Below are 25,314 nucleotides of genomic sequence, written 5' to 3' on the forward strand. Positions count from 1 at the left end.
GACACAACACAACAACGTTTATTGCCCCAAGAGAAACTCTACTCTTCCTGCTCCACCTGCCCTCCTGCAGGACCAGAGAAAAGGGGTCTTGGAGCCCCGAGCATCAACGCGCAACATGAAGGGGCTTAACCCAGCGGGAAGCAAGACCTGCCGCAGCCTTACTCATCCTGCGTGGGATCTGAGTCCCCTACAGAATGCTGGGAGAGCGTGGAACTGCAAGCGGCGTGAGGGAACGGAAGCGGAAGGGAGCGAGCCGAAGTACCGAGGGAGGCCGGGCTCTCAGGAAGCAGCCAGCCACGGGCGGGGAGCAGGGGCCCTCACTCCTCCTTCTTGTCCGTGGGGCCATCTACCGCCGCCTGCAAAGGGGACAGAAATTGCAAAGCAGTGGGTTGGCAGGCACACTCCTCCCCTTCGCCTTCCAGCCCCTCCACCCCAGAGGCCCGGTGGGGTGCCCCTTTCCCCAGATGCCAGGTGGTCAGATGAGCAAGGGACCCCCCCGCCCTCAGTAGCACCTCACAGTCTGCCAGGGTGGGAGTGGCCCCACTCCACGAGGGCTGTAACCCTAACTCCAGCCGGGCGGGGGCGTGGGGCGAGGGGGCGAGGGGAGACAAGCCTCTGCTGTCGCTCTTTTCTCAGAGCCCCAACCCCGCAGCACCACCTTCTCCTGGGCCTCACTCACCCCCACCCTCGTGCCCACGGCTGTCTCCGAACTTGAGTCCCTTCCAAGTCCCAGTTCAGGCTCTTCCCAACTCTGCACACCTTCCACAGGTCCTGCCAGTGAGCCCGCCCTGCACTGAAGCTGTTGGTCCCCCTTTGGGGGCCGGGCCCTCCTTCTCCACCTTCCACAGTGCCCAAACTCAGGCCGCCAAGCACTGAATCAAACCGTCAGAACTTAGGGGTGTTTACCTAGCCCTCATGCCCAATTTCCAGGCCACCTGAGCTTCCAGATGCAGGTAGCCTGGGGACTCAGACCGGGCCTGCGGGCGTAGGTGGTGGCAGTGACTCGGACCTACTGGGTGGGGGCTGGCTGTGATGTCCCCAGCTCTCGGCCTCACATCACCCCGCAGCCCCTACAGAGGGAAGGCCAGCAGCCAGCAGCGGAATTTCCCCTGCACGTCTCTGGCTGGTACTTGATGGGGCCCTTCAGTAAACCTGGACGAGAGTCAGGGGCCCCACACCATGGACCAGGGGGTACGCGTAAGGGAAGGAGCTCTTCTCAAGGGCACTGATGCTGGGCACGAGGCTGGGCAGGCCCACAGTGCAGAGGGCTGACCCGACTGCCAAGGCGACCTTAGTAAGTGGCTGCCATCTGCCAGGCCACACCCCTCCTGTTCCAGAAGGGGTTCCGGCTGTTGGGCCCACGCTGGCCCCAGACTCAGCGGCAACAAAGGAAAAAAGGGGGACTGGGAGAGAAAGCAGCCAGCTTGCTGCCGAGGCCTCTCGAAGGGGACAGGTTGGCCCTGAGGCTAAGGGAGTGGGAGGCCTGCTCTGCGCCTGCGCGGGGTGGGGGGGCTCGGTTACAACAGAGCAAGCTGAGCATGCTGACCTGCAACTTCGCGTGCTCCTCCAACAGGCGGTCATACTCCTTGGTCAGGCCCTCAGACTGCTTCCGCATGGCCAGAGCCTCATTTTCAGCTTTCTCCAGTTCTGGGGATGATGCACGTGGTGAAGGAAGGAAAATTACAAGATGAGGATTAGGGAGAAAAACGCCATTTGCTGTAGACAGCAGATGCAGCCGCCCCAAATCTGTCCCCAGTGAGGGTGTCTGGGAGACCACTCCTCTCAAGAAAGCTCCTCTGCCAGCTGCCTCGAAAGCCTCCAAAAGTGGGGAAGGGCTGGCCAACAAAGCTGGGACAAGCAGGAGAACACCGAGGATCGCCCCCCAACCCCTTTAATGGAGGGACCCTGCATGGCTCTCAGCAGGGGTGACTGCAGGGAGGCTGACAGCATGGGACAAACATTTTGAAAAGGTTGGGGGTGAGAGCAGGAGGCAAGGGAGCAGAACCCCAGCCTCAAAGCTGAGAACGAGAGGTGTGTCGAGAGAGGCCTTCAGGAAGGGAGCAGATGGGAACATCTCAACCAGCTCTGATGCAGCCTTTCCCTCCCCACCCACCAGGCCCCTGGTGACGAGGCACAGAGCGCCACTCGCCACGCCTGGTGCTGGATGAGATGCTCCAGAGTTAGCCCATGGGCCTCTGGGGTTCCTGGGCCCTCCTTGGTGGGACCCTGAGTGCACTGCTAAACCACTAAGCCCCACTGGCTGGGGCCGAGCCCGGCTGTGTTTGGGCTGGACGAGCAGGGAGCCATTTGTTTGTTTTCACGCAGCTCCTGAGCCTGCGTGTGAGTTTGTTATTAATACTTTGGCAAGAGAGGTGTGGCAGCCACCGGCAGAGGCTCCCGAGTTCTGGGGGCCGGGGGGCAACCCGACGACAGTGCTCACTTTGCTTGTTGACAGCCAGCTTGTCCTTCAGACTCTGCAGATCAGCCTTCAGGCTCCTGTTCTCTTCCTCCACCTTCACTTCAGCATCCTTGCCATCCAACTTGACTCCACCAGCAGCTTCCTAGGAACAGTGCCAAGGGCCTGGGTTACTCAGGAGGGAGGAGGGAGGGAGGGAAGGAGGGAGGGAAGGAGTCCAGCTCCGTCCTCCCCACTGAGCTGTGATTCCTCAAGCTGCCCTGGGCACTTGCCCCTTCGGAAATGTCAGCACAGAACTGGGCCACTGCTTGTTCCCAGCCACCAGGCAAAGCCCGGGCCAGCAGGGCCACCTGCTACAGCTCCCAGGCCACACGCCCTGCCTGCCCTGGCCCCCAGCCCTGCCTCCTTTCTCGGCAGCTCCTCCAAGTTGACCAGTCCATCCAACGACTCCATTTGCTGTCATCTGGGGATTGCTGCCAGTGACCCCCAACTGACCAATGCCATCGCTTCCTCTCCCCAAGCTCCACAGCTCACTCCAGCCGAGGAGCCCCCAACTCACCCCTGCCTGTCCAACTCTATCCTGCCTATGAATCCAAGTCCATCCGTCTCCTTCCCAGCTTGGCTCACACCTCACCTCCTCTGACAAGCCTTCTAGGACTGCCCCGCCTCGTCCCCAGTTGATAGCAATCCTCAGGGGACCAAGATTGGTCCTATCCTATCTTGTGTTCTTCTGTGCTAACTTGCCCAATGTTCACAGCACAGGGCTCGGCTCCTTAAGGAGTCAGTTCATCAGGGAAGAGTCTGGCCTGGATGCACAGCGGGTAGAGGCAAGAGAGCAGCAAGGGCGCCCCCTTTCCCATCGCGTCCCCCAGACCCCTCCAGTACCCGCCCCTTCATCCCTCCACCCAACTCCTCCGCTTTTCAGACAACAGCAGTGTTGCACGTTTCCCGGCCTGATAGGCTAACGGCAGCTGCCGTGGCCCATAAAGAATGTCACATGGGGGGGTCGGGAAGGCCGAACTCACCTTCTTTAGCTGGTCATTCTCTTCCATGTACTTCTTGGCCGCTTCACTAGCACTCTCTGCCTGCTTTTTAAAGGCTTCATTGGAGGCCAGCAGCGTGGCCTGCTGGGAGATAAGAGTCACCAGGCGTCTAAGCAGGCTGTAATTGTTTACAAAAAGAAGGGAGAAGTGAGCACAAGAAAGAGGGCACGATGGCTAGCATGAACTGTTTTTGTTTGCTCCCACCCCACACCTGCCTGCAGCCTAGACCTGTCCTTCTGGATTGCCAGGGCGGCGAAGCAAAACACACGGGCAACGTGAGGGGAAAGATGGAGCCAGGAACTGTCCTCTGCCACCAGAATGATTACTAGTGCGCCCAAAAGGCCGCTCACAGCCCTGGGGCTCTCCTCCAGCCCAGAAGGCACAGGAAGCAGGAGCCTGACAGGACACAAGGGGCCATGCCTAGATACAGCCTAAAGGCCTAGAACCCGGCACTTTACAGGGCAGGGCCTAGACGTGCCAAAGCAGCCATGCTGCCACTTTCCTCGCTGCAAGGCTGGGCTCGCCTTGATAAACAAGAGCAGCCCAGGACTTCCTGGTGGTCCAGCGGTTAAGACTCCGCGCTTCCAATGCAGGGGGCGTGGATTCGATCCCTGGTTGGGGAACTAAGATCCCACATGCCATGTGGCAAAACAAACAAACAAACACACCACACAAGAGCAGCCAGTGCTGCGGGGGCTTCCAAAGGGCCGGCCGAATCCTCCAGCCCACCTTGTGAGACAGTTGCTACTACTGCCCGTTTCACAGAGGGGAAACAGAGGCTCAGCATGCTAAAGCAATTGGTCAAGAGCCAGAAACGAATGTGGCTGGAATCTGCACTCCTGCCTGTCTGATCCCAAGGCCTGAGCTGCCAACCACTACATGTGCTCGATTTCCAGGGAACCACTACCCGGGCCAAATGAGAGAGATGGAAACAACTCTTCTCTCCTCACCCCCTTCCCAAATGCAGTCTACAGGCAGCTGCCAGACCACACCTGTTAGAAAGCATCACCACCTTGAGGTTTCCCCAGGCGAGGGGGACAGAAAATGAAAAATCAGGGCCCAGGCACACATCTCAGGTTCAGACCAGCCACAAGAGGCAAGCACGTGGCAGCTGAGCACACGCTGCTCCGTTTCCCAACAGCTACCCTGCCCTGAGATGTTAGCTGGCAGGAGAGAGGACGGGAGGACTCAGAGTGGGGGGCGGCGGGGGCACTTCCCCACATGTCTGGGACGTGTCTGGCCAGCCACTGCCCCGAGGAGGGTGCAGAATGGGCAGGCCCCGGGGGCAAGGGGAGGACTCAGCATGTGCAGGGTGTTTCCACAACAAAGTGCTCGCTCAGAGGAGACAAAGCAGCCGAAGCCGCCTGCTCCAAGCCGTCTTCTCTGGCCTTTGCAGGGCTCTTGTGGACACCTGCTGCTCATCAGGCCCAAGGGGACGAGGGGACTAGGGAGGGACGGGAGAGCAAACAAGGCGCCCAGCTCTCCCTGGCCAGGCCCTGGCAGAGCCCCTGCTGGGAATGAGCCGTGAGGGGGAGCGGCTCGCAGGGGCTGTGAGGCACCCATCACACTTCCTGGTTTAGGGAGCGGCTCCAGGGGCCCCTGTCAGGACGGGGAGAGCCAGGCTACTGGTTCCTGGCAGGAAGGGAGAGTTTCCAGTGACATGTGCTCTCTAAAATTAGCGACTGGGACCTCGTGGCCCAGGGCTCAGGTTTCCCTGTCTCAGCCGCAACTGCCCACCAGCCTGCCCCCCACCGGGCTGAAGCCCTGGAGGTGGAGGGAGCTCCCGAGTGCCCCAGGACCCAGAGAGAAGAAACGTGCCTGAGTCACACAGGCAGAGTGGCAGTCACCGGGGGAGCCCAGAAAGAAAGGCAAGTCTGACTAAGCCCCAAGCTCGCAAGCACAGGGTGCTCAGGCAGTTCTGAGCAGATCCTGGCGACGTGGAGGAGGCCGCTCCTCCCAGCCGGAGACTGGGTTGGGGGGAGGGCACATGTGCCACCTGGCGGACCCAGCCAGCAAAGATGGAGCAGGCAAGCCCAAAGGTGACGCTCCCCCTTCGCCTGCCCCCCACCCCGACGAGGCTGTGCAGGCGGCTGACATGGGGCGGGACTCCAGCAGCACTGTGAGCGACCACAGCTGTCGCCCCAGTTACCCAGGGAGGCCAGGCCCGGGATGGTGGTGGCAGTGAGGACCACGGCAGTACAGCAGGGGCCGAGCTCTCCTCGGAGCCGTCCCAGCCCATCCCCACTTATGGAGAACCAGGGTTGCCAACAAGAGCCTGGGCAAACACGCGGTACCCAGCGCAAGAGCTGTCCAGGGGGCCTCCCGCCACCTCAACCTGCTCAGCCCCCCGCCCGCCCTCAGGGTCTCCCCCTCAGCGCAGGGAAAGAGCCTCCAGGGTAGATGCCCCACCCCGACCACGTGTCTTTCACACCATCCATCCACGCCATCCATCCACGTCCTCTCCCTTCCTGTTAGACCTGTTCCTCCAACCCAGCCCCAGACGATTCTGGGTAATTCCTCCCTCCAGAACCTCACCCCTCGAGGCTCTGCCTCCCACCAGCCCAAGCCCCTCCTCTCTTCCTCCATTCCTCAACCGACACCAACCTATATCTTGCCCTGGCCACGCCACCAGCATGATCACCGGTGCCCTAACCGCCCAATCCAAGGAGCACCCTGGAGTCCTTGGGGCACCCACTCTGTAGCACTTGGCACAGCTGACGGGTCACCCCCTTTCAACTCTCCCCTACCCTTGCCTCAAGCAATCCTCACCGCCCACCAATCCCACCCCAGACAGGGGTTTATCTCAGCCAGATCCTGACACCCAGCTGCCTACTCACCGGTGGCTCCTGCATGTCCCCGAGACATGCCCGACTCAGCCCATCCATGACAGGCCAACTGCCCCTGCACCGCGCTGTGGTGGACGCCGTCACTGAGCTACCCAAGCTCTTGGGCCTGCACGCCACCTTGGGCCCCAGTCATCCTGTGGCCTCACTGCTTCTTTCCTGGGTGACTTTAATAGCTCTTAAGCGGCCTCCTCCCTACCCTCCACCATACAGCTTTGCAATCCATGCCCCCAAGGAAAGCCAGTGATCTTCCTCCAAGACAATCAGATCATGTCACTCCTCTGCTTCCATCCCTCTGATGCCCGCCCACTGTTCTGGCTGGCACACAGCCCTCTGCGAGCTGGCTCTTGTCCCCTCACCACCCGCATGGCCCTCTGCTCTACTAACACCAAACCACTGGCTGCTCTTGAACATGCCAGTCCTCACTTGCCTCATCTCCTGTCACTGCACGTCAGCCCACCAGTCTGCAGGGGTGTCTCCCCTTCTCTTTGAGAACTCTCGCTGATGACTCAAGACCCAGCTCCAGGGGACTTCCCTGGTGGCGCAATGGTTAAGAATCTGCCTGCCAGGGCTTCTCTGGTGGCGCAGTGGTTAAGAATCCGCCTGCCAATGCAGGGGACACAGGTTCGAGCCCTGGTCTGGGAAGAGGCCACATGCCGTGGAGCAACTAAGCCCGTGCGCCACAACTACTGAGCCTGTGCTCTAGAGCCCACGAGCCACAACTACTGAGCCCGCGTGCTACAACTACTGAAGCCCATGCGCCTAGAGCCTGTGCTCCACAACAAGAGAAGCCACCGCCATGAGAAGCCCGCGCACCATAACAAAGAGGAGTGCCCGCTCACCGTTAGAGAAAGCCCGCGTGCAACAACAAAGACCCAATGCAGCCAAAAATAAATTAAAAATAAATAAATAAAATTTAAAAATAAAAAAGGGGACATTTAAAAAAAATCCGCTTGCCAGTGCAGGGGATGTGGGTTTGATCCCTGGTCGGGGAAGATCCCACGTGCCGCAGAGCAACTAAGCCCGTGCACCACAACTACTGAAGCCCACGAGCCACAACCACTGAAGCCCACGAGCCACAACTACTGAAGCCCACGAGCCACAACTACTGAAGCCCGCAAGCCACAACTACTGAAGCCCGCGCGCCTAAGGCCCGTGCTCCGCAACAAGAGAAGCCACCACAATGAGAAGCCCGCGCACCGCAACAAAGAGTAGCCCCCCGCTTGCCACAACTAGAGAAAAGCCCATGTGCAGCAACGATAGACCCAATGCAGCCAAAATAAAAAAAAAAAAAAAAAAAGACCTAGCTCCATTACCACTCTCCCCTCAAAGCCTCTCCTGAACCTCCCAGGTCCCCCTTCCACATGTTCCCGCACCAGCCCCTGGGCCCCCTCATCTGATTGCATGGTTCTTGCTCTCTTCTCCTCCCAATCATCTCCCCGCATCACACTGTCACTTGCTCCTCAACTGGCTGCCCAGCCACAAACGCCTTCAGACCAGGGAATGCACCTTCAATCTCTACACCCCCCCACCTGGTCCACTGGGAAGGGACCCTGCAGATGACTCCCCCCGTCTCCCATGTGTGTGATGCCACACCTCAGGCCAGGACAGAATGTGAGTCTGGGGCCCTGGCTCTCCCCGGACTCAGCCTTCCCTCGTCCCAGCCGCACAGAGGGGGACACAGGCAGACACGGGCGGGGCTTGCCAGTCAGTTGAGCAACAGGGTGACGAGAAACAGCAGCAGGAAGGCGCCATGTCAGACCCGTGTTGATGAGCCAGCCAGGCTTGTGATTGCAGCGGTAGCTGAGTAGGCACTTGGGAAAACACTCATCACCAAAGCTGGGGGCAAAGCCCAGTGCCCCGGCCCAAGTCCAAAGGGTGCCCCTGCAGGGCCCCCGGCTAAGCCAAGAGCAGCATTCCCTAGCACGGCCGACTGGGACTGCCCAGGAGCTGGTCTTCTAGAACTTCTTAGTGCCCCTCACACATTAGGCCCCATGCTCTTGTGCCTGCCCCCAATTCACCCAAGATCCAGCTCCAACACTCCTCGAGAGCCTCCACCCTCTCCCAGGCACATCAACGTGCCCTTTTTGTGTCTGTCCCCTCAGTGTTCTGAGTCTCCACCGAGACCCAGGACAGAGCAGGGCACACGGTGGAAGGTGCTGAGCTTCAGAATCTCCAAATCTCAATAGCCCAGAGACGTCAGCCTAGAGAGAAGGCTGACGGACTGCTGTCCCCACTCCTGCTGGCCATCCTCCACCGTGCTCCACTTGACTGCCCAAGTACTGTTATGCAGGTAACTATTCCTAGCCATTTCTGGACAACAGGTGAGAAGCCACAAGTCGAAGGGATTTCCCAAAAGTTCAGGGCTGGTAGAGGGGCCAGGGTCTGGGTTAAATGCACCCAGCGACTGAGAGAGAAATCAGTGCAAGAACGATAAGAGAATCCAGATGTGTCCTTGGCAGACAAACGTCATCCCCAAATACCTGAATTCAACTGGGTTTTCTTGGTAAGATGTTTCTGGACGCTGAGTGGGGCTTTCATGCTTTTATAAAAGGTTGAGTAAACAAGGATCGGCAGGAGAAACAGAGCCAACCATATCAAGCTATGGAGACGTGGTTTCACATGTGCTTTACACCCATCCTGTCTCCCTCCTGTGGGCGAACAGGGGGAGGCAGACTTGGACTTAACAGGAAGTGGGACGAGAGCAAGGGGGAGGGTCCTCCCAAGTCCCAAATGGAATATTCTATGCTTGTGCCCCCCCCTTGCCAATCCTGCCCACTAGCATTTACCAGGCATCTCCCAGGTGCCACGCCCTCGGGTCGGTGAGATAGGTGGGCAGGCAACTCCCCTCACCCTGCTGCCCTGGGGAAGCGGGAAGCTGGTGTCACAGCGCCACCTGTTGACTCTCCAGGCCGACTACAGCTCTGCCTCTGGCGTTGCTCCACAGGGTGGCAGGTGGACTCCGGGTGAACTCGGCCCAGCTCGCCAGCAAAAAACACTGAGGAGGCGGCGGCGCGGCGGCGTGGGGAGGTGGCCACCGTGGCGAGGAGCCAAAAGCCAGGTGCTGCCCCAGCAAAAACTTCGGACAAAGCAGACCGGTAATAACAGGGTGGAAGCCGCCCCAGGAAACTCTCACCCTACAGAGTCTGGAGTCATGAAAATAAGGAGGCAGCAGAATGGGAAGAAGGAGAGTTTACTCAAAAAGATCCAGGGAAAATCTTCCAAGGGCTGCCCCCGTCCATCTCAGGAATACATCTCAGCACACGTGCTCGGCCTTCCGCTTAACCCTTGAGGTCGGACAAAATGGGAGGGGGCCAGGGTCGAGGAAAGGCCAAGGCCCTGCAGCAACTCCAGCTTAAGCCCAGGTGGTGCCTGTCTACCCTGGGGACAGCAAGGCCAGCTAGAGGGGGCGGGGGGCCCTCTGGAGTTGAAGAGAACCAGCGAACAGGAGTGAGCCTGTCACGTTGCCTTCTTGAAACCAGGGAGCAGAGGGATTCTGCATAAACTGGGGGACAGAGAGCAACCAAAAGAGGCCAGACAACCTAGGCAGATGTTCCAGCACTAAAATATGCTGGTGGCCTCCTGGCTACTTCGAGGGAATGGGAAGGAGGGAGCTGTGGAGCCCAGATGTACCCCATGCGGTACTCCAGTCCAAAGGCAACAAGGCAGTGTCTCCAGTGGGCGATGGCGATGTGCTGTGGAAAAAGCCCAGGAAATAGGCCTGGCCCGGGGTGGAGAACCAACAAAGCAAAGAACGAGAGGTGGCATTGGCTATGCCGTCCAATACAGAGGCCACCAGAGGCCCTTTCAGTTCAAATAAATTAAAATTACATTAAATGAAAAATCCAGCTCCTCAGTCACACCAGCCACATTTGTTCACAGCGAGTGTTTCCAGCCTGCAGGCAATTGGTCACAAGGTGCTGGGCTGGAGGAGCCAATCACCCTTCCCAGCTCCAGCCCTGCTCTCCACTCCCCCCTACCCTCTGCCTTCAGAGAAAGGGGCCCTCCTGGAACATCACGCTTCCGATGACCTTGGAATCAGGAAGACTGAACCCCTGTAGTTTGGCACCCTGCCCCCAAAGAGGTCATTCACCATTTGCCTTTAGAGTATGAAGAGAATTCTTAGGCCAAAATCCAGTAGCTGAGCAAACGATCCATATTTTAAAAGAAGCCGATGTGTGTCAGATGGTCTTCCGTGGCCTCTTCGTAGCAACTCCCCCCACTTTAACACAGTCCCCCCTTTATCAGAGCCCCCTCCTGGGCCCAGCACCCACAGGACACCAGCACACTAGTAGCTGGGGTGAGTCTGGCTGGGGGAGGGGGGGACTAGAAATCAACGGACTTATCAAAAAGGCTCTTACCCAGTGCTGAACTGTGAAGCACTACTGTTTTTGTAGTCTTAGAAAATGATGGCAGGGCTTCCCTGGTGGCGCAGTGGTTAAGAATCCGCCTGCCAATGCAGGGGACACGGGTTCGAGCCCTGGTCTGGGAAGATCCCACAGGTCACGGAGCAACTAAGCCCGTGCGCCACAACTACTGAGCCTGCACTCTAGAGCCCGCGAGCCACAACTACTGAAGCCCGCATGCCTAGAGCCCGTGCTCCACAAGAGAAGCTGCCACAATGAGAAGCCCGTGCACCGCAACGAAGAGTAGCCCCGGCTCGACGCAACTAAAGAAAGCCCGCACAGAGCAACAAAGACCAACGCAGCCAAAAATAAATTAATTAATTTAAAAAAAGAAAGAAAGAAAGAAAATGATGGCAGCTGATGGATGGATCGTTGGATCAAGAGGAAATAAAGGTCAGAAATCCCTTCACCTGGCCTTCTAAGGTCAGTCCTCCACTTAAATCACTTTATCTTTGGGTTGGCCCCGAGCATCAGATTTTAAAAACCCCTTAGGTTCCCTTATCTAGATTTAAACAAACAGTAAAAAAGCATAAACAAAACCTGCAAAGTAATCTGGGAAACATGAGCGGATCACTACTGAGTTGGTTACTAAGGAGTTACTGTAAGGTTCTTGTAATAAGCAAGATGCTAGCGTGCTTATGATTTTTTAATTAAGTCCCTCTCTTTTCAAAGCGATAATCCAAGATATTATTTTGCCTGTAAACATAATATTTGGGATTGGTTTCAAAATAATCCAGAGAATAATGGGGAAGGGGGCAATGAAACGAGACTGGCCAGGGAGACACTCACTGTTGAAGCTGAGTGACACCACAGGGGGTTGGCTCTTCTATGCTGCCTCCAGTGCTGAGAACCGGATGCCCAGGGTCCTGAGGATTCCTCGGCTTGGCTGCCTCCAACCCTTATTCGGCCTCTCCCTGGGGCAGCCCTCCCCCACCCTCTGCTCTGGCTGCAGTACCCGTCCTCTCTGTCCTTCTGTCCCACTCTGCTCTCCCGCCCCCATGCTCCCCACCCTGTGCCCAGCCTGGAATGTAAGACCCCTGAAGGCCAACACCAGCTTTCTCTTCAACTCCCTACCTAGGCCCAGCACAGCCTACCACACGAGTGGGAAAAATCCCACAAAACCCTCTCACTACTTGGGGTGATACCGGTAACAACCACCGTTTATTAAGCACTCCCCACGTGCCAGGCATGATGCTGAGAACATAACCCAAGCCACCTCCATCCCCACACCAAGCGCTTGAAAGAGGCATCCTCAACCCCTGCTCAACAGGTAAGGAAAAAGGCTCCGGAGAGTAAGTGACTTACCCGAGATCACACAGCTAGACAGTAACAGACCCAGAATCCAAACCCAGCCAATTCCAAAGTCCACTCTCACTACGCCCATCTGTCTCTCAGGACCACCATGGGCTGTTATACTCCCTTGGGCAAGGGAAGAAAGCGCCCCATGGCCACTGCAGGCGGCAGAGCCCAGGCTGGACGTTCATCCCCGCCTGCTGGGCCCATGTGGCCTCCATGGACACAGTGGCTCTGGCTTGTCTCGCCATCGACACAAGCCCCAGCGGTCGCCTGAGCATCAACTATCTGCAGAGCTGAACGCTGGCAGCAAGCAGGGCTGACCCAAAAGCAAAGAAAGCACAGCAGAACGTCCCGCTCACCCCATCAGGTCCGGATGGATTCCGCCCCACCAGCAGTTTAAAGGGCACGATCACCTTCCAGGAGACAACCCAGCCCTCAAGTCACTGGCAGTTAAGCAGAGGAACTTTGTAGCAAAGCACGGGCAGCTCCATCTGGACTGACTGTGGTGACACAACCCAGCCCCAGAGAGGTAGGCAGAAAACAAGAGGTAACTGTGGACCAAGTTCAGGTCACTACAGATCGAGGGGCCTCACGCACAAGGGTGGACCTTCCTGGGTCTGCATGACGACCACTACTTGGGTCCTGACCAGTAACATTTTAGCAAAGGCGGAGAAAACAGAGCACTGCTCTCAGAACATGCAAAACTCAGCCCAGCAAGAGCTGCTGTGCAGCCACACCTGTAGCTCCAGAGGGATGCCGACCAGAGGAGGTCCCAGAGCAGGCAAGTAAGCACTAAGGCGACGGATGAGCAGGAGCATGCGGGACAGAGCCCGCGCTGCCCGAGTCCACGCTAAATGGTGCCCTGCACCACACCCATCACAGACCAGAGGCCCGCTACGCAGTGCTGGGACCAACGGCGTCCACATCCACATCCTCGGGGCACCCAGACATGTGTGTCTTCACGAGCACCGCCCCCACCCCCCGGCGTTCCTGCTGTCAGAGCTCAGGAGACCTGAAGAGCTGGGCATCCAACCTAAAACACTCGACACAGCAGTTTGATGAGTTCAACCTGGACATGGGCCTGAAGCTGTCCCTGTCTGCCCAGGACACTCCATTCAGTTCCTAAGGTGAAGGCGGCACAGAGCCAACCAGACTAAAGGGGGTGAGCCCAGGTCCCCATGCTGCCCCTCACAGGCCGCTGGGGCCCTTGGAGGACAGCTCTGTAGGCCAGCCCACAGCACAGCACGGGCCTTGCACGGCAGAATCAGGAGGGAAGGCCCAAATAAGCATGAAGGGGAGGTCTTGGCTAGACCGGCAGGCAAGAGTTGGGGGGTTCCAGGCAGGGGCCACAGAAATACTCAGAGAAGGGGACCCACGAGGCTGGTTCACGACAGGGGGAGGCCGAAGCAGAGACTGCAGAGGGCTACAGGATGTAAGTTTCAAGCCTTGATGCCACAGGTGCTCTGAAGGCACTGGAAGCAGGGGGTGGTGGAGTCGGTTTTACATGCCAGAAAGGTCACTTGGCTGGGGCAAGGTGGGCAGGCTGGGAGACCAAAGCCGGCGGCAGGAAGTCTACTTGGGATGGCGCAGCCCCACTGTGGCAGCACTTCCCTGGGTAACGAGGAAGAGAGGCTCAGGAGGTGAGATCCCTGGCTGTGGAGTGGGGACAGAGTTTCAGTTTTGAAGATAAAGAGTCCTGGAGGCTGCCTGTACAATAGTGCGCACGGGCCCAACACTACTGAGCTGTACACTTAAAAATGGTTCAGATGGCCAGTTTGATGTTAATGCATTTTACCGCAATTAAAAAAAACACACAGGAGCAGGGGATCACATGGGACAAAAAAAAGAGTTAGAGCACCCCCAGGCTTCTGAGTAGAGACAGCTGTTCTCAGACTTTGGGGCCCAGCCCACAGAGAAAGGAGCGTGAGGACCGGGGAAGGTAGCAAGCTGAAGCAGATGCAAGACAAAAGCCCAGACCCTGCCCCTCCCGCCCCGCCCCAGCAGACTGTTGCAGGGAAGTGCAGACTTGTTTAAGTATGTGATGCGTCCTTTAAGCCTGGGGCCCCTGTTTTCAATTATGAGGGCTGCTCAAGGCTCCCCCCAGGTGCTTTTTTTTTGGCCGCCCCGCACAGCCTGTGGGATCTTAGTTCCCCAATCAGGGATTGAACCTGGGCCCTCAGCAGCGAAAGTGCAGAGTCCTAACCACTGGACAGCTAGGGAATTCTCCCCCAATGTGCTCTTGACCCCAGCCCCATGAGGAACCAGCGCCACCCCCAGCCTCTCTTCTGAGCATTGCTCTCTCCCCCTGTGGTCCCCTCACCCACTAACCTGCTGTCTCTCCCCCAGTCTTGCCTCTCCCTGCATCTGCTTTCATTCCCCTCCATCTCACTTCCAGGGAGTGCCCACCCCGCCAGCACCTCCCTGTCGCCCATTCCTCGACCCCTCGGTGAAGTCATCCCCCTCCTCTACCCCGGCTTCTTCATTCCTTCCAGCAGGCCTCACCGGCTCCCTTCCTTCCACGCGGGTGGGTGTGCAGCCTTCCTCTGGGTTCTGCCACAGCTGCCACTCTGTGGGCACCCACAGGAGAACCACCATCACCTCAATCTCAGAGGCTTGGCATCCCCACTAGTTCCTCCCCTTTCTTCCACCAGCACCTCTGAAACCTGGTTCAGGCCACCAGCATCTCTCAGTTCAGCGACCTCTGACTTGGTCCCCCTGCTTGCAGGCTCTCCTGCTCTACTCCATCCCAGGCGCCAAGTATGAACACGCAACTCTGACCATGGCGCAGCACCACTGGAAAAACTCAGTGCTCTACCACACAGAGGTCGGGTACAAACCCTGAAACTGGCATTCAAAACCCCCCACCCTCTCTCTGGCCACTCCTGACCCATCCACCCTGATCCACGTGCTGTTTCCCAAACAGCCTATGGGGGTTCAGGGACTGAGCCAGTACCTGCAAGTGAGACTTGCACAAATACGGATGAGAAAGAGACAGACAGTTAAGAGGGGCAGAGACACTTTGAAGAGTACCAGGCGGTCTAGCTGAGAGGCACGCAAAGTGACAATTGAGAGGGGTTTTCCCCGTTTATGATATCAGAATAATGGGGAGATCGGCCTGATGTTCACCAGTGGGGAATTGGTAGACACCTAAGAATGCTGGAAACAGATGGGTTGTCCTAGAACAATGTTAATGACAAACTCAGTGGAAGACCCATGTTTCCACGTGGTAGTTACAACTTGACCCTGTTCTGAAGAAGCATGTGGCTGCTGAGGTCCCATCACTTTAAGTCTGAATTCTCAGCTCTGCTGACTAGTTCTGGGAACTGGGGTCGCTGAACCTCAGATGTTTCTTCGCAAAGCTACTATAAAAATTAATGTGTGCTTGGCACACTGAATGCTTAACAAGTGGTAGCTGCTATTAGGCATAGAAAAGTCTAGAAAAGTACTTAACAAACGTATGTGTCAACAGTGGTTACAATAGCATTTTAGAGGATGTATTTTCTTATTTGTTTATTTAAAGCCTCAACTTCCGCCAAAGGTTTTATACTACCAGATTACTTAATAATCTTCAGACATACAAATGGGACTAAGATTAAAGTCGTTGGACTCCTAAAACTTAGACTAATAAGGCTGATGTACAGATCGTGTACTTGATCCAGGCACCTTCCTACCAAAATCCAGGGGAAAAAAGCAGCCCACTATCCAGTCTACGGTCAGAGGCAGGCTATACACCAACAATCTGGCACTAATTGCTCACTCCAATGCACACTAGCTGGCATCTGAACAGAGGGTCAGAACTAGGCGTGAGCTCGGGCTGGCCACTTGGAACCTGTGCAACGCAGGCCGCTCCATCTCTCTCGGGCTGCCCTTTCCCATTTATAAAGGCCCGCTGAATTATGAAGGGTTATTAACGTCCTTACTGACCTCAAGCAGAACCAGAGCCCAAACAGCTCACACGCACACAGGCGAGGCCACCTGGCCGTCCAGTCTTCAAGATAAGTTTTTTTTTTCTTTTTTTTTTGGCCATGCTGCGCGGCTTGTGGGAATCTTAGTTCCCTGACCAGGGACTGAACCCAGGCCCTCGGCAGTGAAAGCGCAGAGCCCTAACCACTGGACGGCCAGAGAATTCACAGGTAATCTTTTTTCTTGGATGGTTAATGTCATGCAAATAGAGAAGTTCCTCAAGGCCCACAGCTGCCATACAGGATCTGACCGCTAGACTAGGGAGGAGTATATCACCTCAGAAAATTCCAGAAACAATTAAACAGCTCATTTGTAGGCAACTGATGAATCCACACTGATCCTTGGGGTCACTGTTTCCTTTTCTAAGAAGTCACACAAGACCAACCTCACGTCCTTTTTTTGATCAGCTACCGGCCAGGGACACGGGAGGGTATGGCAGGCACAGCAAGCTAAGATGGACAGGCAACAGATGTATGGCTGCTGGATCAACCAGGCCCAAGAAGTTACTATGCCCGACCCGTTTTAAAGGGAATTCGATGAAGCCTTCCTTACACGCCTGTCAAATGGAGAGGTCAGAGCAAAGTGAGGGAGGCAGATGACACAACAGAGCACAGAGCGGGATTGTGAGGGAGCATGGGACCGGTGGGCCCAAATCTCACTCTCTTCTCTCAGCCTCCACGCGTCCCTTCGGGAACAGCGGAGGTATAAATGAGGACTGCTCTTCTTTGAATTCACCTGTTTGGGTTAGGAGACTGCCAACTGCTCTGCACCCTGACGGTAGCGGTGTTATTCTACTCTGCATCTGTCACTCACAGAACCAGATGCCGATTTGTGCTATATGTCAATTTTTTAAAGTCAACTGCAGGAGTTAAGCTGGAACACCTCGCTTCACAGTGTCGCAGAGAGGACAGAGCTGCGCACACACTCACTCGTCTGGTACACCTGGCTACCCACTGTCCCCTGGCCTGGTCAGATAATACCTGCCCTGGAGATTTCCTTCTGGAAGAGATCACAAAAGCAGAGCAGTCAGGAGAGTCTCAGCCACAAGATCATACTTCTTTTTTGGAGCTTCCTGAAACCCTAAAACTCTAAGGTATGCGTCCAACTCCTCCCAGCCTTCTCAGTTCCTGACTCTCAGAAGTTGGAAAACAGCAGCCTTGCAGATCACTCCTGTGATCAAATGTATCCCCCTGAAAAGCCCTTTCCAGCTCCACCACCCGCCACTTTCCAACTTTGACCCAGAGAGGCCACACTCAGCTGAGCAACTGACTTTTTTTCTGAAAAACTGAAACCCAGACAGTCATTCCAATGCCCAAGAATCCATACACTCACCCTACTTCTCAGTAACCTCATGGTAGGCTCTTCCCAATAACTCCGGAAGCCCTTGGCCCCCAGGCTCCAATAGGTCTCATGCTCCTGTGACAGACAGGTCTACATCTGGGAAGGCCCTGGGGACAGGGTCGGTCTCAGCCCCCTCGTGCCATTTCTGCCCACTCTTCTCAGGACAGGACCCCATACACAAAAAGCCCCTGTTCAACTGGTCCCTTTTAAGCTGGGCTCCAAAGAGCCTCTCCCAGAGGAGGGTAACGCCCGTCATTTACTTCACTCTGTGTACAGAAAGCAAGCTGGTAATAAGACATTTGTCCTAAAAGAACGTGTTGCAGGTTACGGCAGAGCCAGAACATGGTCTTCTGACCTTCTAGTCAGCCCTCTCCCACCCTCCATGCTGCCTCCGGAGGTCAGGAGAAAAATCAGAGGCCTCTGGGGAAACTGTGTGGTTCCCCTAACACAGAAAGGGCCTCCAGTTCAAGGCCACAGACTGAGGAGGCAAAGTCATGGGCTAGCCCACAGGTCCCTTCACAGTCCCTCACCCCTCCCCACTCACAAGGACAGCAGCAAGGAAAAGCCAGCAATGTAGAGGTTCCTCTGGGCACGGAAAAGCTTCATGTGGAAGTGTTCCACAGCCCCGGGGTTGTTCTGGAGGTTCACCTTCTCCGTCACGTCGTCATACTTTCGAATCTCGCGAACAGCATCTGTGGCGGAGCAGAGAAGAGATACGGGCATTTAGCTCCTGCTCAGACAAGGCTGGGTTGTCCAGGTTAAGACAGGCGGCATAAGCTGGGGCAGCCTCGCTTCCCTCGAATCTGTCTCCCCTGCTATCCCCCTTCTCTACACACCTTGGGGGATGCCTTGTCAGAAGCGCTGCCCTTGGACCTCCTCTCTCCTCCAGCTTTCCTCACGTCACCCCCCCCCCGACCCATTCGACCCAGGCCACGAGCTTGCTCTCCGTGTCAAGATGCTCACCGAATCTGAGACGTCACCAGCAACAGAGGCAGCTCCCCTTTCCCATGGTGCCCCCAATGCTTGGTTCTGTTTATCTCAAACTGAGCTGGCCATGGGCCATCTAACTGATAAGCCGGGGTACTCCTGTTTATGGAAATGCCCGCTAGGGAGGCGTGAGCTGCCTAGGAGTCAAGACCTGAAGCATGCCTGCTAAAGATTCAAGGGTTTTCATTTCTAAGCTTTATAACCCATTTTATTAAACTGTTTTATTCTGATTACAAAAGAAATTCACGCTCATCAAAGGTTCAAACATAGCAGAAATGCAGAAGGAGTAAGAATCCCATAACATAATCACCTCCAGCAGGACCTGCTACACGTGGCCAGCTTAGCTAAAAAGCAGTCATTTTCAGTCCCATTACCTGATGTCATTCTCTTTGCAATACACACATGTGAAATTACCCCAATTACAGGTTTATTGTCCATCTCCCCCAAATTAGACTACAAATGCCACGAGAGCAGAAATCTTTTCTATTACACCCCTAGGGCCTAGCATAGTGCTAGGCACACAGGGGGCACACAAACACCTGCTGAATGGTGAACAGCCTCTGCTCTGGAGAGCTGCTGCTGGCCACACAGCGCTCTGGTTCACCCGTATATTCACATCTATGCATTTGTGGAATAGAAATGGAACCATCACACAGGGAGGGGGAAGGGTAAGCTGGGACGAAGTAAGAGAGTGGCATGGACATATACACACTACCAAAAGTAAAACAGATTGCTAGTGGGAAGCAGCTGCATAGCACAGGGAGGTCAGCTCGGTGTTCTGTGATCACCTAGGGGGCGGGATTGGGGGGTGGGATAGGGAGGGTGGGAGGGAGACCCAAGAGGGAGGGGATATGCGGATGTATGTATGCGCATAGCTGATTCACTTTGTTATACAGCAGAAACTAACATAACGACGTAAAGCAATTATACTCCAATAAAGATGTTAAAAAAAAAAATAAGAAAAAAAAAAAAGAAATGGAACCATCCCATACCTACTGCTTTTCTTCCTCAACCCTGAAATTTCTTTTTTCTTGAGGTACATGACTTGTAACATTATATAAGTTTCATGTGTACAACATTTTATTTCTACTTCTGTATACCCTACAATGTGCTAAAAAACATGGAATGCTTCATGAACCTGTGTGCCATCCTTGTGCAGGGGGCATGCTAATCATTTCTATCTCATTCCAATTTTAGGATATGTGCTGCCAAAGCGAACATCTGAGACATCTTTTTAAGTCAGTATGTAAAGATCTACCTAAAGAGGGCTCTTAATGGACCCCCATGGGAGAGGGTCAAAGTGTCACTGTATGGCTATTATCTGGTTCTTAATTTCTGGTTTGAGACTGCTTGTTTTTTAAGCTGATCTTACATTATAAAAATCTGCCTCCCTTTACTGGTGTTTTTGTGTTACATCTGTACCAAGAAGCAAACCCTCTTTCAACACTGTTAGCAGGGATATAAACCAGGGCAACAATGTTTTTTATGGACTGCGTGTTCCTGGCCCCCAAAATTCCTAAGTTGGCATCCTAACCCCCAACCAGATGATATTAGGAAGACGGGCCCTTGGGAAGTGAGCGCTAGGCCCTCGTGAATGGGATTAGTGCCCTTATAAAATAGACCCCAGAGAGCTCCCTTGTCCCTTCTTCCATGTGAGGACATGGCAAGAAGACAGCCACCTATGAACCAGGAAGAGAGCCCTCACCAGACACTGAATCTGCCAGCACCTTAATCTTGGACTTTCTGCCTCCAGAACTTTGAGAAATAAATGTCTTTTGTTTAAGCCACTCGGTCTATGGTCTATAGCAGCCCAAACTAAGACATAAAATTTTAAATGTTCATGCCCTTGGGTTCATCCATTCCACCTCTATGAATTTACCCTACAGAAAGATTTGCATATATGTGCAATATGAGGATGCCTATAAAGAAGGAATTACAGTATAACCATATGATAAAATACTACCCAATCTTTAAGAAGAATGAGACTGCCATAAGAAAAAAGGCCTAAGATACAGTAAGTGGAAAAAGCACAATCCAAAACAGTGTGTACTGTGATCTGAATCCAAGCCAAAACGGTATGTACTAGTTTAATAAAGACGGCAGCATAGAAAATGCCTGTGGAAACATACCATTAACTTTTAACAATATTTACCTGTGAGACACGGGATTATGGGGGACTTTAACTTTCTAAGTTGAATTTGTGAATTTTTAAAGATGTGTTATTTTTGTGATTTAAACAAGCAAACAAAAACCATGTTTTCCTACACTGTCTTCTGCATCCAGAAACCCCAGCACCTCCAGGACCACCTCTGGCTGATGGCAGAGAGCAGACTAGGGATGGGGGCGTTGGGCCAAAGTAGCCCAAGTCACGCAGCAGAGTGCTGCCCTCTATCTCAGGCCTCCAGCCCAGGGCAGTTGACCCTGGACCCTCATTAAGCCCACTCCCCCAGTGAGATGTGCCCTGGGCCCCTCCCAGTGATGGCTAGGGGCCAGCCAGGCCTGCAGATTCTAGCTGGTTATGTTATGTCATTAGTATTTGTTACTAGCTAACAACTTATTTAGGTAGGCCTCTCTAGATTATGCTTCTTACCCTTAGGACAGAAAGCAGCCTGTCATCATAGCAGGATGTCTCTCTAGAACATCCAAGCAGTTCCCTGACCCCCAAAAAAGAAGAATGACACCTTTGCCAACTACTGCCTTCTGCAAAGGGCCCCCCCGGCCCACCCTGCCATACTAGGAGAGTTCGTGGAGTCTGGTTTGCAGACGGGCAAGGCCCCAAGTGAACATCCCCAGCACGGTCCCTCCCCACCCCAATTCTTGCCCCCAGCCCACACCCAAAAGCAAAAGCACACACACCCAATTCCAGAACCCTGCAGCCTGGCTTTTCCTGCTCAGGGGAAGACACGCATAATCCCTATCTGTTCTGGACTCAGAGGCCGCTCAGGGAGAGAACCCTGACTGGAAAGAGCTGCCTCCTGGGGCTTTACCAAGTACTTCAAGAACAGTGAGATCTGTGGGCAGCTGGCACCCACCCTCCACGGCTGGGAATGGATAGGCTACATCTCACCTGTTCAGAGGCAGTCCTGCCTGAACCTATCCCATCAGGCCCCGAGACATCAGGAAGGAGACACGCCTAATGCTGCAGCTGGTGGGTGAGGCCCTGCACATTCCCCTGAACTATGGCCCCCTGGCCTCCCACCCCCTGCCACATTTCTGCTGGGGACTCAGGGAGACAGAAGTGCTCTGAGTCTAAGCAGGCATCGCACCTTGGAGACAGGACCACTGCCTATGGCAGAAGTGAGCCAATACTTTGGAGACCAAGCAGGGGGATATACTGATCACTTACCACAGCAAAATGCACATTTAACAGACAGATGAGAGCTGTATTGATTCCTCCGGTCTCCAATCACACCACCACCTGGCCTCAGGCCCCACCCCTGTTCCTCTTTCAAGCCCCTGCTGGTGTGTACCTCAATGCAGGGTTTATAGAACTTCAGAACTGGAAGGACTTCGAGGAACCTGAAGTCTGACCCAGATCCAGAGAGATCTGGGACTTGCCCCCTAGATATGCTATCAGACCTCTTGTCCCCCGTATACTTCAGGACATGGCAGCTTCTTTCCCAGCTTGGCTCCCTATCTACTTGGTAGCTCAGTCCCCTATTTGAGGCCTGTTTCAGGCATTGAGGGAGAGACTGACGCTGCTAAGTGCCCAAGGAGCAGCGCTACTTAGACCAGGGTCAGCATGAGCCAGTTAGCTTCTCTTGGTTTCAGCTCTGGAAGGACGTGAGGAACTGCCTAAGACATGAGGTGGTCATCACCGGGTACACAAAGGCTGCTGGTCAAAGTGAAGGCCCTGCCAGCAGTCAGCATCGCCGTCTTCGTGGATGAAAGGAGCCTCCTCCCCCAAGAGAAAGACAGGCGCACTTCAGTGGTCTGTCTCTGAGAAGCCAAAGCTGTACACTGCTCATGGAACGTGGCACGGGGCTTTGCAGCAGAGGCTACGTCAAAGGGTCTAGGTCAGGTAGCTGCCCTCAGCCATAGCTCACTCACCAATGACCAGCAGCACAAGGATGACAATGAGAACCACAAAGAAGGTGTTGCCATAGGTCACTACCAACTCCACGAGGCGGGACTTGAAAATCTTCTGCCATCTGTGAAGAAGACAAAAAGGCTAAGGGCTGAAGAGAAAGAACGCACGCCTGGGATCCAGGGCCCTGGGAACAGAAATACAGTTTTGCACTCGTCTCCAACGGCTGAATATCACATACAGAGTCAGCCTCAGCTGCCTGCAATTCTCCAATTTATGACATCCATTCAAGAGCGTTAAAAAGAAAAAAAAGATACGTGTCCGTGTATAGAAATTTCTAGAAAACCAGTCTTAAACACTGGTAGGCTCTGGGGAGGGAAACGGGAAACTTACTTTCCCCTCTGTAGTATCAAAATGCTTGCCACCTACACATTTCTTTAAACTGTTTTCCCCCGTGACCAATCGTGGGTCACCTAGACTCCCACCACCCTAGATTACCATGAAGCAGACCCCAGACCTCTCTTCATTTCCCTCCATAAATACTTCAGGATACAGCTCTATCAGAGAAGAGCCTTCCAAAATACTAATCACGATGCCATCACCAGACCTCAAAAAAAATCAACAAGAATCTCTCATCATCAGAACTCCAGAGCCAGAACTCCAAAGCCCAACTGAGACAATTATTTTTAGTTGGTTTGTTTGAATCCTGACAAGATTCTGATTCTGCATTTAGTTGATAAGTATCTTAAGTCTCTCTTATTCTATAAGCTCCCTCTTCCCTTGCCCTCTTTTCTTTCCCAGTTTACTGTTTGCAGAAACCAGGTTGTTTGTCCTACAAAGCTTCCCAGATTGCAGCTCCAAGGGGGTCTCTGTTCTGCATGGCCTGTGAACTGTACGAGGTGACTCAGATCTCGCTTTTGTCAAGAATATTCCTTAAGCAATGTTGTATACTTTCTATCACATCACAACAGGGCCTACACTTTTTCATTAAAAAAGAGCTTTTAAAAAAATATCCGTGAAAACACAGCCTTATCTGTAATGTCCCAATTTAAGTCCAAACGTGTTCATATGGTAAATGTAATTAAAATTAATTTCAAGTTAACTTTTTACAGGTCCTCTGTTCATTGAAAAGAAACATGGCTCCAGCCTTCATAGGCTGAGTAATGCTCATGAGGGCACTACGCAATGCCAGTGAGACTAGTTAAGAGGACAGAAGTCACCAAATCAATGGCAACGTGACCCCGTGATGCAAGTTTTGCAGATCCCACAATGCCTTCCCCTGAACGCCAGGGCCCCCGGGGGGCGGCAGGAGGGCAGCATTCCCAGAACCATAACTAGGTCTTCTCCCCTCTGGGACATTCTGAAGACCAGAAGGCAGGGCGCACAGGAAAGGAACTCGGCAAGATGTGACAGAGCAGAACTGTGGGGAAGGCTGGCGATAATCAACACAGCCCTTGCCACCCCTACCCCAGACAGGTTCTACCTGTTTCCATCTGGCCTCAACTCCAGGGCCCACCAACTCTGCAGGCATAAGCTGCGGAGCAACTCTCCCTGGCTCGCCTGCCCGCTCCACGGGCCATACCTCTTGGGAGAAATGAAGGGAATGCAGAGAAGCAGCACAGCGAAGACCTCTGCATACAGAAAAGTGGCGACTGCAGTCCACTGCAGACTCATGCTGTTGCTAGCAGCTTTCCAACGGGGAGATGTGAGCCTGTTCCTGACGGAGCACAGAAAAAACAGGAGTCGTGACAGCTGGGCGGCCCCCGCACCCGACCTCAGAGCCTTCCAAGGCCTAGCTGACACGGGCTCGAGCCCCGGCAGTCCGGGCGCTAACACACCCAGAGCCGCCTGTTAGGACGACTCCTTCCCGGTGGAGTCCGGGAGGCCCCTCACGCCTGCGGAACCGGGGCGGCGTCTGGAATCGGAAACTCGTGGAGCCCGGAGGCCGTCCTCGCCGCCTCGCCGCCTCGCCGCCCCGCCCCGCCCCGCCCCCTCCCCCCGCCGAGGGGCGCGCTGCGCCAGACGCTCCCGCCCCCTACACCCCAGCCCCGTCTCCGTAACGCCCTCGCGCTTTCTCCCGAAGCTGCGGCGCCCCCGTCCCCCGGGGAAGCCAAGGGGCCCTGGCGCCCGCGGCCCTCCCATCGGGGCCCACAGAGAACCAGCAGCCCCTCCCGGGGGAGGAGCGGGGCTCCAAGGTCCCCCGACCTCCGCGTCCGCCTCCGAAGGGGCGGAAGGACTCGGGGTACCTCAGAAAGCCCCGGAGAGCGACTCCTAGAGGACGGGAGTCGGGACCAAGGGAAAACGCGGGCCTCGACCCTGCACCTCACGGCCCCATCCAAAGAAAGTTCTAGAACACTGTCTCCTCAAAAGCCGGAGGAGCCCCTCCCGGCCGCCCGGGTCAGCCACGGCGTCCACCCCGCTCCAGAGGAACCCCGACGTGGCCCCGACCCGGCACGCCCTCCCAAGCCCCACCCCGGCGGCTCCTCCGAATGGACTTGGCCGCCGCCCCCGCCCCCGGAGACGGCTCCACCCGCCGCCGCCCCGACTTCCCTCTGCCCGGCCCTGCCCCCGCACTCCCGGCTCGGCACTGGCCCCGCGCCCCGAGCCTCGCCGCGCTGCCCGCCGCTCCCCCCTCGTCGAGGAGCCGGGGCACCTCGGCGACCCGGGAGCCCGGCCGGGAGCGCGGGCTCGCTCACCGAGTTTCCCACACTCAACCGGCACGCCTCGTCGCAGCCGAACTCTCCCACCTCAACCTCGGCCCCGCCCCTTCCCCTCAGCCGGAACCGGAAGTGCCCGCCGGGTCCCGCCCCGCTCCCAGCCGCCGCGAGCCCCCGGAGGCCCCGCCCACGGCCGTTTTCCGCCCCGCCCCCGAGCCGAGGCTCCGACGCCCAGGACTGGGGAAGAAGCTGCGCCTCGGGCGCGCGGGGAGACGGGGCGAGGCCTTGGCGGGAAGGCGAGGTGCAGCTTCTCTAGCCCGCGCGGTCCTCCCACG

General features: G+C 55.5%; 1 protein-coding gene and 1 long non-coding RNA gene across 4 annotated transcripts; one reads left to right on the forward strand and one right to left on the reverse strand.

The window, feature by feature from the left end:
• Nucleotides 1-25,149, reverse strand: BCAP31 (B cell receptor associated protein 31). Of its 3 annotated transcripts, none has more exons than XM_082446187.1 (8): nt 25,019-25,149; nt 23,905-24,039; nt 22,346-22,446; nt 17,853-18,000; nt 3,442-3,577; nt 2,441-2,561; nt 1,547-1,647; nt 1-356 (listed from the first exon to the last, which is right to left on the reverse strand). In XM_082446187.1, the coding sequence occupies exons 2-8, from the start codon at nt 23,994-23,996 to the stop codon at nt 318-320; spliced, it is 738 nt and encodes a 245-aa protein (XP_082302313.1). In that variant the 5' UTR covers nt 23,997-24,039; nt 25,019-25,149; the 3' UTR covers nt 1-317. The 3 variants fall into 3 exon arrangements, with proteins under 3 accessions (XP_082302313.1, XP_082302315.1, XP_082302314.1); XM_082446189.1 differs by having other exon boundaries at nt 25,070-25,093; XM_082446188.1 differs by lacking the exon at nt 25,019-25,149 and adding an exon at nt 24,569-24,780.
• Nucleotides 3,585-13,948, forward strand: LOC309652414. The gene is made up of 4 exons (XR_014258701.1): nt 3,585-5,327; nt 8,408-8,595; nt 9,250-11,101; nt 11,787-13,948. It is a non-coding gene; the product is annotated as an uncharacterized lncRNA (long non-coding RNA).
• Nucleotides 25,150-25,314: the final 165 nt, after the last annotated feature.

Source organism: Balaenoptera physalus, assembly GCF_965194825.1.
Source record: "Balaenoptera physalus genome assembly, chromosome: X".
In the NCBI taxonomy this organism is placed as follows: domain Eukaryota; kingdom Metazoa; phylum Chordata; class Mammalia; order Artiodactyla; family Balaenopteridae; genus Balaenoptera; species Balaenoptera physalus.